The 14006-nt window shown below is 41.5% G+C and overlaps 1 protein-coding gene across 1 annotated transcript in view; it reads right to left on the minus strand.

Moving 5' to 3' along the window:
• The window catches only part of Atp6v0d2 (ATPase H+ transporting V0 subunit D2), a 49147-nt gene extending 35491 nt beyond the window's left edge, over window positions 1-13656 (minus strand). The window contains exon 1 of the mRNA NM_001011972.1: window positions 13430-13656. Coding sequence (NP_001011972.1) covers window positions 13430-13559 — 130 coding nt within the window. The 5' untranslated portion in view covers window positions 13560-13656. The remainder of the gene's footprint in view (window positions 1-13429) is intronic.
• Window positions 13657-14006: the final 350 nt, after the last annotated feature.

Here is a 14006-nt window from a genome sequence, read left to right on the forward strand (position 1 = left end):
GAGTAGGCTTTGAAGTTGACATCTGATTCTGGTTTAATTTCTTTGATTCCCAACCCACTAAGATGTGAACAAATCATGATACAAGTTCCATCGGCTCCTTCTAAACAGCCTTCTTCACTGTGGTTTGATGAACAGTTAAATGGGAGATATGGGAATTAAAAATATGTCTACCATAATCTCACTACTGGGTGCATACTCAAAGGAACTGAAAGGAGCACATTGATGAGATATTTGCACATATATGTTATTGCAGTGCTAACCACAGAAACAGCTACAGAAATAACCAGATGTCCATCAACACATGCACATAGAATATGTTTGCTAAACCCCAGTGAAATATTATTCAGCCTTAAAAATGAAGGGAATCCTGTTATGTATGATGATGCAGATAAACCCAGAGGAGATAGTATTTAGAAAAATAAGCCTGACACAGACGGGCACGTTTGGTATTATCTCACTAAGATGTGAAGCCTGAGATTGGTGCTTATAGAGGTAGAGAAGAGGTTGGTGGTTACCAGGGATAGAGCTGGAAGATGTTGGTCTTGAGCAAGAGTTGGTTAGAAGGTCCCACATATCTGGAAGAGGGTTCTATCAATATAGCTATTGAAGAACAAGGTAACTAGTAAATAGTGAGAAATTCTGTATCTCAAATCATCGAAAGAATATGTTTTAAAACTTCTCACAGGGTTGGGGATTTAGCTTAGTGATAGAGTGCTTGCCTAGCAAGCACAAGGCCCTGGGTTCGGTCCCCAGCTCTGGAAAAAAAAAAAACTTCTCACAACATAAGGTATGTGAGGTAATGCTTATGTTAATTTGCTTAGCTGAACAACTCAACGATATGTAAGTAGAGGTTTCAGTATATCATGTGAAACTGAGGGTGAAGTGAACGCTTTTAATCCCAGCACTGACAAGGGAGGCAGAGGCAGAGCAGACAGATCTCTGTGCATCTGAGGATCCTGACCTCATAGTGAGTGGTCACATAGTGGTCACACAGTAAGTTCTAGGCCAGTCTACATAGTAGGATCCTACCTCAAACAACAAACAAACAACAATGCTCCATTTTTTGTTGGCATTATAGACGGGAGTAAAACGTTTCAGTGTGCTTTTTGCACAGTAGTCTGATCACAGATTAAATTTGTGTGCTATGGATTAAAAAACCAGAATAATTTTGAATAGTTAGAGTATAAGGTTATGGAAGCCTGTCATGGTTGGGAGTGTCTGTAATCTTGGCATCTAGGGGCCTGATGCCAGCCTGGAATAAAGTGCAAGATCCTGCATAAACAAATAAACCAAGTAAATAACAGAATAAATGAAGGGTGTGTTAGCTACTTTGCTTGTAAATATGACAAAATATTTGACAAAAGTAATTTGAAGAAAAAGTGGTTTATTTTGGCTCATGGTTTGAGAAAGGATAGAGAACCAAGAGATGGCTTAGCCGTGAAGAACTTTTGTTGCTCTTACAGAGAACCAGGATTCAATTCCCAGCAACCACATGAGGGTTGACAACCACCCATAAGCCCTGTTTTAGGGGCTCCAATGCCACCAGGATTGTGGTACACACAGATATATGTAATGAAAGCACTCATACACATAAAATAAAACAGGTAAGCATTTTAAAAGGAAGCAATAGAATCCTCACGGCAGGGAGGCTGTGAGGGCGGTAGAGTGAGGCATTTGCTTGTACTGTATCATTAGGAAGCAGAGAGAGATGCTGGTACTCAGCTGGCTTCATCCACTCAATAATTTGTATTCAGTCTGGGATCCACTCAGAGGAAACAATACTGCCCCCATTAAGAGTCCTATATCTTTTAGTAGACTCCAAATCCTGTCAACTCATCATTGAAGATTAAAGCATCACAAGAACATTATATATATATATATACATATATATATATATATACTTTTGAATATACATGACAAATAGCATCTCACTGATATATAATACTTATTTTTCATGTATGTAAAAATCAGTTAATTTATACAAAATATGTACAACATAAAGATATGTGTTAATATGCCATTCAAAAAAGATTATAGGAGACCAGAAGGATTAAATCTGAAGAAATAAGTGCAGGTTGTCACAAGGAGAGCTTGTTACCTTTACCCTGAGGCTAAGAAGAAGCCTCTCTGAGCTGTGAATGAATGCACAGCTCTCACAGCTGGCAGAAGGATCACATGGTACTTGAGAGGTTGAGATCCATGGCCTGGCATTCTTTTTCAGTGTCTTCAGTAGATCTTGTATCACAGATACTCTTCATTGAATCAATAACCTTTTTAGCTCAATTTTAAGCAATTACACTTCATGCCATGCCTTGTTTGGCTGTCACTTTGGCAGTGCAGATTTTTATATAATTCTGCAGTTTGTTTCTTCACTACTGAAGATTATTTGCCAACAGAAGCTACAGAAGTGATGGTATTTCTTTCAAAACCATGATATTTTGCTCAGTGACATATGTTTCTTTTAAGCTAAATAACTTTCAACCCTTCTCTCTGCCAGTGAGAAGTTGCAGTAAAACAACTCCTCTGTTCCAGACCCTGGAGGAATCTTGGAATGCTGAAGTCCTGGAAAATGGAGTAAGGGACCCCTTTCCTTCACTAGCACCAACATGATCCAACAGACATTGCAGAAGTACTCAGGGTTGTATAGTTTTCAAAACAAGTTCACTAATTTCTCTCTCGCATCTTCTTCCTAAATGCTCACCTAGGTAGATGTGTCAGCAACGGGCTTTGCAATCAAGTGCATCTGGATAAACAGGTATCTTTACAGTAGGAACTGAAAGGCGTTGATTATTTCTTTGTAAAGAGAAAGACACAGATCTTCTAAGACATTATGAAACAAGAGAGCTGCCCTCAGAGCAGTGTGTGGAGTTCGCAGTACCATTTTATTAGTAGAAGTAGTGCAGTGAGTAGTCTGTTCCTCATTAAGTGAGAAAATAGTGATGTTTTGCAGAATGTGGTGTCCTTACATACTGCATGAATGTAATAGTTTCTAAACAGCAATAGAATAAAAGAAATCTGTTGAGTTGTTTGAGTGCATTGTAGAGTATCTCGCCGGGTGGAGTGTATCTGTGTATACCTGAATGCATGTTTGTGGTCAGAGTGTAAAACATTGCTACTGAGGTTCAAGGGGTTGATCCAAAGTCAGGTGGCTAGTGAATGAGGCAGTACCTGGCCATTACCTTCTGTTCACTGATTGGCAGAGAGTTCTGGAAAACTATTTTATTTTATGAAGCTTGCTGCTTGGACCTGCTTCTTACATTTGAAAATCGAGAGCTATGTGTGCTGGCACATGTCTGGAAGCCTAGTCCTCTGAAGGCTGAGGAGGAAAGATCAAGAGTTTGCCCATGTGGGCTCTCTAGGGAGATTCTGACAAAAAAACAAAAAACAAAAACAAAAAACAAAGTCAAAATAAAAATCAAATAAAAAAAATGACCACCAGACAAAAAGGAAGATCTCTTCCCTCTTGGAGGTTGTGCCATGAAGGTTCCTTTAGACACACTGTCATCCAGGGCCCTGCGCAGCAACTGAAGCTTTTCTGTTTTCCAGCTCTGCTGGTGCCAAGTTTAAGAAGGCCTGTTGTTCTTTCTTAACTCAGTTTCCTGATCCAGAAAATATTAGAAAACTTGCATGGCATGAGCTTCATCTCCAGCCTCAATGCATCAGCTCACCTGCGTGCACACGTACACACACATACACACACACACACACACACACACACACACGCACACGCACACGCACATGCACACACACACACACACACACACACACACACATGGTTGGAGGTGAGGCGAGGAGGGACAAAGAGAGAGAGGGAGAGATAGAAAGAAGGATATAGATTCTATACATTCAAGCTATAGTGAGGGATAAATAAAATGATAACTGGTTTATTCCTCATCTTTAAAAAGACAAATGCGACATATGAAGAGGCAGTAGATACAACCTACTTGAAAACGTTAACTTTCTCTTCTGTGTATCCATCTAGTTCCTAAACAATTTCATTTTCTAAGAATGTTGATTTTCATCCTCTAAATGAAGAATTTTGCAACCGCTATACTCAGTTCCAACATTAGATTTAATAATTATCTAGATTTTTAATGCATATAGTTGTTCTGGTTTAAATATGAAGTGTTTCCCACAGGCTCATAGGTTGAATACTTGGTGTACAATTGCTGGTGCTGTTTTGGAGATTGTAGAACCTTTGGGCCAGAGAGTCTACTAGGTCTAGCTAGGAAACCCATTGGGAGAAGGCCTGGCAGATCATAGCCCTTTCTAGGAACCAGTCTTTGCTCTGCTTCTAAGATCACAGACAAGCTCCTGCAGCATGGACTGACCCATTGTCTTCTCTTTTTTTATTGGATATTTTCTTTATTTACATTTCAAATGTTATCCCCTTTCCTGGTTTCCCCTCTGGAAACTCCCTATCCCATTCCCCCTTCCTTCTGATTTTATGAGGAGCTCTCCCCACCCACCCACCCTATCCCTCCCACCTCCCTATCCTGCCATTCCCCTACACTGGGGCATTGAGCCTTCTCAGGACCAATGGCCTCTCTTCTTAATGATGCGCAACAAGGCCCATCCTCTGCTACATATGTGGCTGGAGCCATGGGTCCCTTCATGTGTACTCATTGGTTGTTGGTTTAGTCCCTGGGAGCTCTTGGGGGTTTGGTTGGTTATTGTTGTTCTTCCTATGGATTGCAAACCCCTTTAGCTCCTTCAGTCCTTTCTCTAACTCCTCCACTGGGGACCCTATTCTCAGTTCAATGGTTGGCTGTGAGCATCTGCCTCTGTGTTTGTCAGACTCTGGCAGAGCCTCTCAGGAGACAGCTATATCAGGCTCCTGTCAGCAAGTACTTCTAAGCATCCAAGGTAGACTGGTAGTCCCCAAAACTGTGAGATTTACTAAGCCTTTCTTTAAGTTATGTATTTCAGGCATTTTATCACAACAATGAGAAAAGCAATTAGTATGTATAAAACCAGGTACTTCTTTGTCTGGTTTGCTAGCTTGATATTATTCACACAGTATTAAAACTTAGTTCTCTTTGGTGCTTTAGCATGTTGAATCTTCCTTCTCATCCTCCATTCCTTCTCTCCTCTCTCTCTTCCAGCTCCTCCTGCTCCCCTTCCCTCTCCCCTCTCCCCCTTACTGCTGCCTACTCCTCTCTCCCACTCTTCCCCTCTTGCTTCCTCCTAACCCTTCTGCCTCAGCCTCCCAACTGCTGGAAGTGAAGGCATCTCCCATCTCCCGAATCCCTTCATTGACTTTCACCTTTCTCGTTTCATGTTTAGGAGGCTCATCTGACACTCAGACTCTTGTGTCAATCTGTTAATTGAATTTCTTAGGCTCTTTGCTGTTAAGAAACTTGTGACATAAAATTTACTCTTTGTTAAGAACTGTTTCGATCTCGCCATATTCTTACAAGAGCCACTGGGTGTTTTAAGGAATTTAAAATAAGATTTATAGAATGCATAGAGTGTTTTACTGCTAATAAGATGATTTTAATGTCTGTCGTCTCTTAACTTTTCCTTGATCCCCATTTCGTAGACCAAGAAACTGAGGCCTGGAGGAGTGGTGTGTTCACGTTTTCCATGGCAGCAAGTCTGTTGCTGGACACAGCCATGACTCTTGTCCCCACCCATTGTTACATTCAGCATTCTGATACTGACCTCCATAATCAGACTTCCAAGGCACCTCAAGGCTTTCTTCAATCCAAACTTCAAACTCATCCCCTGTTATTGCAATGCTATTGTCAGACTGATTCACTTGCCTTTTGCTTTCTTGTAAGTCACTGGCTTCTTCCCCTGCCCAGAATGTTTACCTGTCTTAAGCCTTCCTCCAAAGCCATCTGGGTAAGTATTCCTCAAATACTGTTTTTCAAGTTTGGTTCACTTTCATGTGTAAATTGTAACTATTTTTAATTTTTAATTTTTAGTGATTTTCCCTTACTAATAATATCTGTAGCTAGATAGGAACAGCCATTTTCCAGGAAAATCAGATGAAGGGGATTTGTGAATGAAGGTATATGTCTAAAAGAGGGAAAATGTTTTGGACTTGAAGCTTGAAAGGTCAGGCAGCAGTCAGCTGACATTGTGGCCTAGTGAAAGACACTGGTGTCTTCCACAAATGTATGTGCTAGAATGCGAGGCACAAATCGTGTGCGGTGGTTCAGAGAAAAGTCTGTGGAATAAAAGCCTATCTCCTATATCTCCTCTTTGGCACAGAATTTATTCTTTAATTTGAGTGTGTGTGTGTGTGTGTGTGTGTGTGTGTGTGTGTGTGTGTGTTTGCATGTATGCATGTGTATGTGTGTGTACTGAGAAAATTTTTATATTTCTTATCTACCATATTGACACTCCTCCAGCACTAATTTTTGTCTTCAGGTAATCAATTGTATTGAGTTTCCTTCAAATCCTTACACAGTCTTTGCAGCTACATAATCATATAAATACATTTAAAAAAACCTACCACCTTTTAAGAGGCCAAGACATACCACACTCTGCACGGCCCTCTCCTCGCGCAGCTCACTTCATGTGCCTTGGTGATCTTTCACTTCTATTGCCTTAGACTTGCTTGTTCTAGCTTTCATTTTTTCCAGTTGTGGAATATTCGATTAAAGGAATGTCCCCAGACTTAGTTATGTAGTTCCCTACAGATGGGAGTTTGAGTGACACTTACTGAGGTTTGGATGAGAATATTCCTTATAGGCTTTGGCATTTGACTACCTGGTCCCCAAGATGGTGGGTGGCATTGTTATGGGAGGCTAAGGACAAGTGTCCTTGCTGGAGGAAGTTCTTCACTGAGGGCGGGCCTTGGGGTTTCAAAGCCTCAGTGCCACTACTCATTCTTTTTCTCTGATTGCTGTTTGCTGTTCAAAATGGAAGCTCTCAGCTTCCGTTCCAGCTACCATGCCTCCCATCAGGGACTCGGCTTTCCAGAAACAGAGGGTCAAAGAAACCCTCCCTTATTTGCCATGGTCATGGAATTTTATCACAGCAGTGGAAAATTACCTAACACAGCACCCATCTTTCGCTGTTATCACGAGGGGTATTTGCACAGATGTCCTCTCATATGTGTGCAAGTCTGATGGGATATGGAATTTCCAGGCACTGTTTTTTATGTATTTGAAATTTTGATGAGCTCTTCCCAACTGCCCTTCTTAAGAGTTTATTTTAGCCATTTCGTTTTCTAGAATGAAAGACATTTAAAAGACAGACACTATATCTTATCCATGTTTACTTGCTTAGCTAGAAAGTGACTAGTGTATGGTGGCTTGAATTAGTTCCTACAGTTGGAGAAAAACTGGAGATCAATCCCTTTAAAGAGACCCAATTGTTAGGAATATAAAGAGGCTGGCAAAGCAAACAATATGAAAATACTATCTGGAGTCTTGTCCACACCCAGAGCCAGCACACACTATCATCATGTTCAGAAAAAATATTACTCACTACTAAGCTTCAGGTATTACTGTCTCCATCTTGTCGTTTTCTAAGAGCTAAGACAATTTGCATAAGCATTTGCAATTGAGATTCTGAACATAGTGTTAGCTTTTAACATGGTAACAGCTTCCTTCTTTTGTTCCCAGGAAAGACTGACTCAGTGGCTCCCATGACTAGTGCTTGCCTTAGTCAGGGTCAGACTTGGACTGGGTGAGTATTTCTGAGCACATTGGCTCTCAAGCCAGCACAATCCTGAATATGAAGACTCTCTAAAGCTTTCCTAGACAATATTTTTCTGCCCTCTAAACTTACTTGAAATACTTTGTGTTCTTTGTAAGTGATTCTAGAACAGTCCATTGCTATCACATCAGAAGATGTTTAAAGACGACAGACTTTAAAAAAGGGAAATAAGATTAGCCTTTACCAGGTTAGCTTTTCTTTTGTGAAATGCACTTGCTTCAACGTTGTGCTGTGACAACAAGCACTGCCTTTTCTTCTTTACCCCATAGTTTATATAGTGCATACTCCACAAAACTAAACAGAAGTCCTTATGTCCTTAACTTAGAACCCAGCACTTGCCCTTGACTGATTCTTTTTTTTTTTAATTATTATTAACTTGAGTATTTCTTATATACATTTCGAGTGTTATTCCCTTTCCCGGTTTCCGGGCAAACATCCCCCTCCCCCCTCCCCTTCCTTATGGGTGTTCCCCTCCCAACCCTTCCCCCATTGCTGCCCTCCCCCCAACAGTCTAGTTCACTGGGGGTTCAGTCTTAGCAGGACCCAGGATTTCCCCTTCCACTGGTGCTCTTACTAGGATATTCATTGCTACCTATGAGGTCAGAGTCCAGGGTCAGTCCATGTATAGTCTTTAGGTAGTGGCTTAGTCCCTGGAAGCTCTGGTTGCTTGGCATTGTTGTACATATGGGGTCTCGAGCCCCTTCAAGCTCTTCCAGTTCTTTCTCTGATTCCTTCAACGGGGGTCCTATTCTCAGTTCAGTGGTTTGCTGCTGGCATTCACCTCTGTATTTGCTGTATTCTGGCTGTGTCTCTCAGGAGCGATCTACATCCGGCTCCTGTCGGTCTGCACTTCTTTGCTTCATCCATCTTGTCTAATTGGGTGGCTGTATATGTATGGGCCACCTGTGGGGCAGGCTCTGAATGGGTGTTCCTTCAGTCTCTGTTTTAATCTTTGCCTCTCCCTTCCCTGCCAAGGGTATTCTTTTTCCTCATTTAAAGAAGGAGTGAAGCATTCACATTTTGATCATCCGTCTTGAGTTTCGTTTGTTCTAGGCATCTAGGGTAATTCAAGCATTTGGGCTAATAGCCACTTATCAATGAGTGCATACCATGTATGTCTTTCTGTGACTGGGTTACGTCACTCAGGATGATATTTTCCAGTTCAGACCATTTGCCTACGAATTTCATAAAGTCGTTGTTTTTGATAGCTGAGTAATATTCCATTGTGTAGATGTACCACATTTTCTGTATCCATTCCTCTGTTGAAGGGCATCTGGGTTCTTTCCCGCTTCTGGCTATTATAAATAAGGCTGCGATGAACATAGTGGAGCACGTGTCTTTTTTATATGTTGGGGCATCTTTTGGGTATATGCCCAAGAGAGGTATAGCTGGATCCTCAGGCAGTTCAATGTCCAATTTTCTGAGGAACCTCCAGACTGATTTCCAAAATGGTTGTACCAGTCTGCAATCCCACCAACAATGGAGGAGTGTTCCTCTTTCTCTGCATCCTCGCCAGCATCTGCTGTCACCTGAGTTTTTGATCTTAGCCATTCTCACTGGTGTGAGGTGAAATCTCAGGGTTGTTTTGATTTGCATTTCCCTTATGACTAAAGATGTTGAACATTTCTTTAGGTGTTTCTCAGCCATTCGGCATTCCTCAGCTGTGAATTCTTTGTTTAGCTCTGAACCCCATTTTTAATCGGGTTGTCTCCCTGCGGTCTAACTTCTTGAGTTCTTTGTATATTTTGGATATAAGGCCTCTATCTGTTGTAGGATTGGTAAAGATCTTTTCCCAATCTGTTGGTTGCCGTTTTGTCCTAACCACAGTGTCCTTTGCCTTACAGAAGCTTTGCAGTTTTATGAGATCCCATTTGTCGATTCTTGATCTTAGAGCATAAGCCATTGGTGTTTTGTTCAGGAAATTTTTTCCACCCTTGACTGATTCTTAACCCTGAATTAGCTCATGAGGTACCTGCGTATTCAAAGAAGTAACAGATACATTGCTTTTGGGGACTATTTTCTAACATGTTAGAAATGAACTAAGTAGGCAGTCTGTATTATTTCTATTAGCAAAACAGAGTTAACATCAAAACGTCATGGCTGTATTCATGGATCTGTGTGTGTGTGTGTGTGTGTGTGTGTGTGTGTGTGTGTGTGTGTGTGTGTGTGTGTGTGTGTGTTGCTGGAGATGTGACCCAGAGCTTTATTCATGGTTGGGCTAGTGGCAAGCACTCTCCCACTGAGCCATATCTCCTGATACACATTATGTGCCTTTGAGTAGAATTTTAATGCACAAAAAGACATTTTTGCTGCTGTTGCTGGCCTGTAGGCTACTTGCAGTCATCCTAAGCTTCAGTGTCCTCTGCTATATGAAGACAAGAAGTTCTTAATTGAGAAGCTTGAGGTAGGGTTCAGAGGTTAAGAGTGCTTGCTACTCTTGCAGCTTGGTTCTCACCATATAAGGTGGTCCTCCACCTTGTGCTTGGTGGTCTCCAAGGCATCCTATGCTCTCTTTTGACCTCTGTGGACACATATACATGTGGCATACACATACATTCATGCATACAAATGCAACATACACATGTACACATTTTAAAAAGTCTTTAAAAGTTTTCTTATTTTAGCAGAGAAGGGGAGATAGAATATGAAGAGACCACTTTTAGTAGATAGGCACAGCCCCTGGTGATGGGATGGGGCCGCGCACCCATCTCAAAGTTTTTAATCCAGAAACATTCCTGTCTAAAGGAAGAACAGGGACAAAAACTGGAGCAGAGACTTAAGGAAGGGCCATCTAGTGACTGCCCTACCCGATGATGCATCCTGTCTGCAGACACCAAACCTGGCACTATTGCTGTTGCCAAGAGGCACTTGTTGACAGAAATCCTGTATGACTGCTTCTTGGGAGGTTTAGCCAGCAGCTGACAATGCAGGGAAGAATCCATGGCTCCAGGTATATAGGTAACAGAGGATGGCCTTGTCTGACATCAGTGGAAGGGGAGACCCATTGGAGATTTGATGCCCCAGTGTAGGGAGGATGCTGGAAGGGTGGGGCAAGAGAGGGTGGTGTGTGTGTGGGAGCACCCTCACAGAGGCAAATGGGAGGAAGGAGAGCGAGGTTGTAGGTTGTTGGGCTTGTGGATGGGTAAGCAGGAAGTAAGATCTCATTTGAGATGTAAACAAATGGAATGATTCGAATAATAATAATAATAATAATAATAATAATAATAAATAACAGAATTCAGTAAAAATGTTTTCTTATTTGTATTTTTTCAGCACCTATAATAACTCAAATGTGGTTTACTGATTTTTGATTTTCAGTATTTCTGGGTACCTCCAAATAGTAGTCTGGCACACTGGCACACAGAATCATGAATGGTTGGAGGCAATCCCTATAAACTATCATGAGATTCTGTTGGGTCAGCCTGCTCTTCTGAGTTCTGAGTCTATAGACAGATATCTGGAAATTTAATAATTGAAAAGCTGCATGTTGAAAAGAAAGGTAGAAAATCATGAAGTGTAGTTATTATACAGCAATGATGCTAGGCAGGGTTCCTAACTTGGATACAGGGATGCTGTCAGGAGGATCACTGCTTTAGCATTGTTTGGGAAGTTATGTGTGTGGGCACACGTATAGAAGCATCCTGAAGTCTCCAAAAGGGTCTGAAAATTTTTGATACTAAATTCAGCTAGGTGACTCTTCTAGGCTAGATATATGCTATATACATTTCCTTCTTCTCTTCTCTTTCATTTTCAATGGAATCTTTTGGTTATAACTCCCTATGACAAAAAGTCTTGTAACTTACAAAAACCAAACAGATTCATTTCATTTTAAACTCTGTGTATATGTATGTAAGGGGTTGGGTATCTGCATGTGAAGGCAGGTGCTTTGGGAGGCATTAAGCACCAGATGCCCCTGGAGCTGGCAAGATTAGATGATGGTGAGCTGTCTGTCCAGTGAGCATGCTGTGAACTGAATTCAGGTCCCCTTGTAAGAGCAGAACTTACTCTGATCCACTCAGCCATCTTACTGGCCCTGGCAGTCACTTTTAAATCTTGATTTGTGTCCTCTTTACTTTTCATGTCCTAGAATCATCTCTCTGACTTTGACACAACTTCTTTGATTTCTCTCTGAATTCTTCTTCGAGCAGTATGTGTTTGGTGTCAAAAGCCACCTTAAGTGTTGGTTGGATTTCAATTAGCATGTTTTATTGCTTTTAGAGGCTTGACTCAAAACTCTATAAAATTTATTCAAATGGCTGACTTCTCTCTGACTAAGTATTCTGCCCTGTGTTAAGGTTCCTGTTTCCCCCTACTTTAAGTTACACATGCATTTTTATAAGCAATTAACATTTTCTAGTCACCAAACTCCCAACTGAATATGCTGTACTTGGAATTATGTAACATTGTTTGGAGTCAATAGAATTATCATCTGAAAGATCTATTTATACCAAAAAAGAAAAAAAAAGAAAATGGAGGGTAGAGCAAGGCTGGCTGATCTGACCTTGGGCAATTGACTCTGGCTGTAACCAGTCCCAACTATGCAAGAGTGATCTCAGCTCCCCTCAGCCTTACAAGGAAGCCAGCAAAGTCACCATCAGATTTTTGTTTTTTTTAAATATGGTTTGTTCTACCCCACAACACCTACTAATTAATTCCTTTTCTAAAAGTTTTTTCCTTAGTGCTTGCTTACGTCTTCTAGAATAATCTAGATGTCTCTGAAAATGAATAAGCAAAGCAGGTTTATTAATAAAAATGGTTACCCATGTACATTCTTTGTGAAGGCTTGAGAAAAAATGTGAACTGAGGGAAATTATTGTTTATGGAGCTTAGCTATTTTTCCCTTGGTAACTGAATAGGAATTATTACCCAGTGTGTATGGGAGGGCTTCTGAGGGAGGCTCAGAGTCTTGGAAAAACCAGGTCACCAACTCAGATGTAGCAGAGGTCAAAGTCAGGATTTTAACCCATGGTAGATCCACTACACTCCTGGCTTTTCTTTTCTTTTGTTCTTGCCCTTCAGCCCTAAAGGCAAATCTCAGGCAAACTCTCAAATCAATACTGGAAAACTGGAGGTAGATAAAAATTCTCCCCAAGGGGCTGGGGATTTAGCTCAGTGGTAGAGCGCTTACCTAGGAAGCACAAGGCCCTGGGTTCGGTCCCCAGCTCCGAAAAAAAGAACCAAAAAAAAAAATTCTCCCCAAGCCAAACGTATTACCTGTTTCTTTTTTCTACACAGACTCTAAGCTGGTTGGCTAAGGTTCTTACCAATAGTGTTTGCAATTACGCGGATAAAAATAGATAGGACAACAAAGGGAACACAGTACTTTAAAGTGTAATTATCACAATATCTTAAAAACTATTCTTTATTGAGACGTTAGAAATCAAGTTAAAAGATGAATGTACCATCTACTCTGATCGCAAACCATAGAAACTTTAATATACTTGAAAATTTTTGCGACAACTTCAGGGGACGCTGGTTTCTGGGTTTCTGGGTGTCAAGTGTCTCAGGTGATGATTATACCACATGGTTTATCCCTACTGCTCTCATAATGGAAAGAAATATTAAATTGCATCTAGAGAATATGGGAACCAGAGATCTTTTTCTTTTCACAACTGACGCCTCTGGGAATCTGAACACCAGGACCAAAAACCTCTTCAGGACTTCTGCCAAGGAGATCACAATCCCTTTCCCCTCCTCCCAGAGAGCAACATCATGTTTGTTTGTTTGTTGGAATGGGATGAGGTGAGAGGCTTACCTTCCAAGGTCTCACACTGCACTAAGTTGACATAGTCCTGCTGAGTTAGGAGGCTGGCTTTGCACCCTCGCACCAGGCCCTCCAGGTAGCCATGGTCCACATTGAAGTACAGCTCTGCCGTCTCAAGCATCTTGCTCAGGCTGAATCGGCTCTGAGTCCTGGAGAGCCACTGAACTGGCCTTGGTCTGGGGAAGTGTGGGTGTCGTGGTCGCTCAGCTGATAGTCAGGGTGCTACTGACTAGTTTGCTCCAGTTTCAGAGGCAGTCAACACAGTGCCTCATACGACTTTGTTTTTACAGCAACAGTGAGTCAGCCAAATGGTCTAAGAGCACCCGGAGAGAATTCGCTGTCAGGAGGAGAGGTGAAAGAAGGGGTCCTGGCATTTCTTCCCTGGCACAGTCCAAGGTCATGCCCAATTTTGCCAGTAACACCAGGATGCTGTTGTAAATGTACCTTTCCTACATCTGAACAACAATCCTAAGCTATATTTATTTCATTTGGGGGGGGGGCTGTTAATATGAACAAAAGTTTCTTGTTTTTCGAGGCAGGGTTTCTCTGTGTAGCAGCCCTGGCTGTC

This window comes from Rattus norvegicus, chromosome 5 (assembly GCF_021556685.1).
Source record: "Rattus norvegicus strain SHRSP/BbbUtx chromosome 5, alternate assembly SHRSP_T2T, whole genome shotgun sequence".
Classification (NCBI taxonomy): domain Eukaryota; kingdom Metazoa; phylum Chordata; class Mammalia; order Rodentia; family Muridae; genus Rattus; species Rattus norvegicus.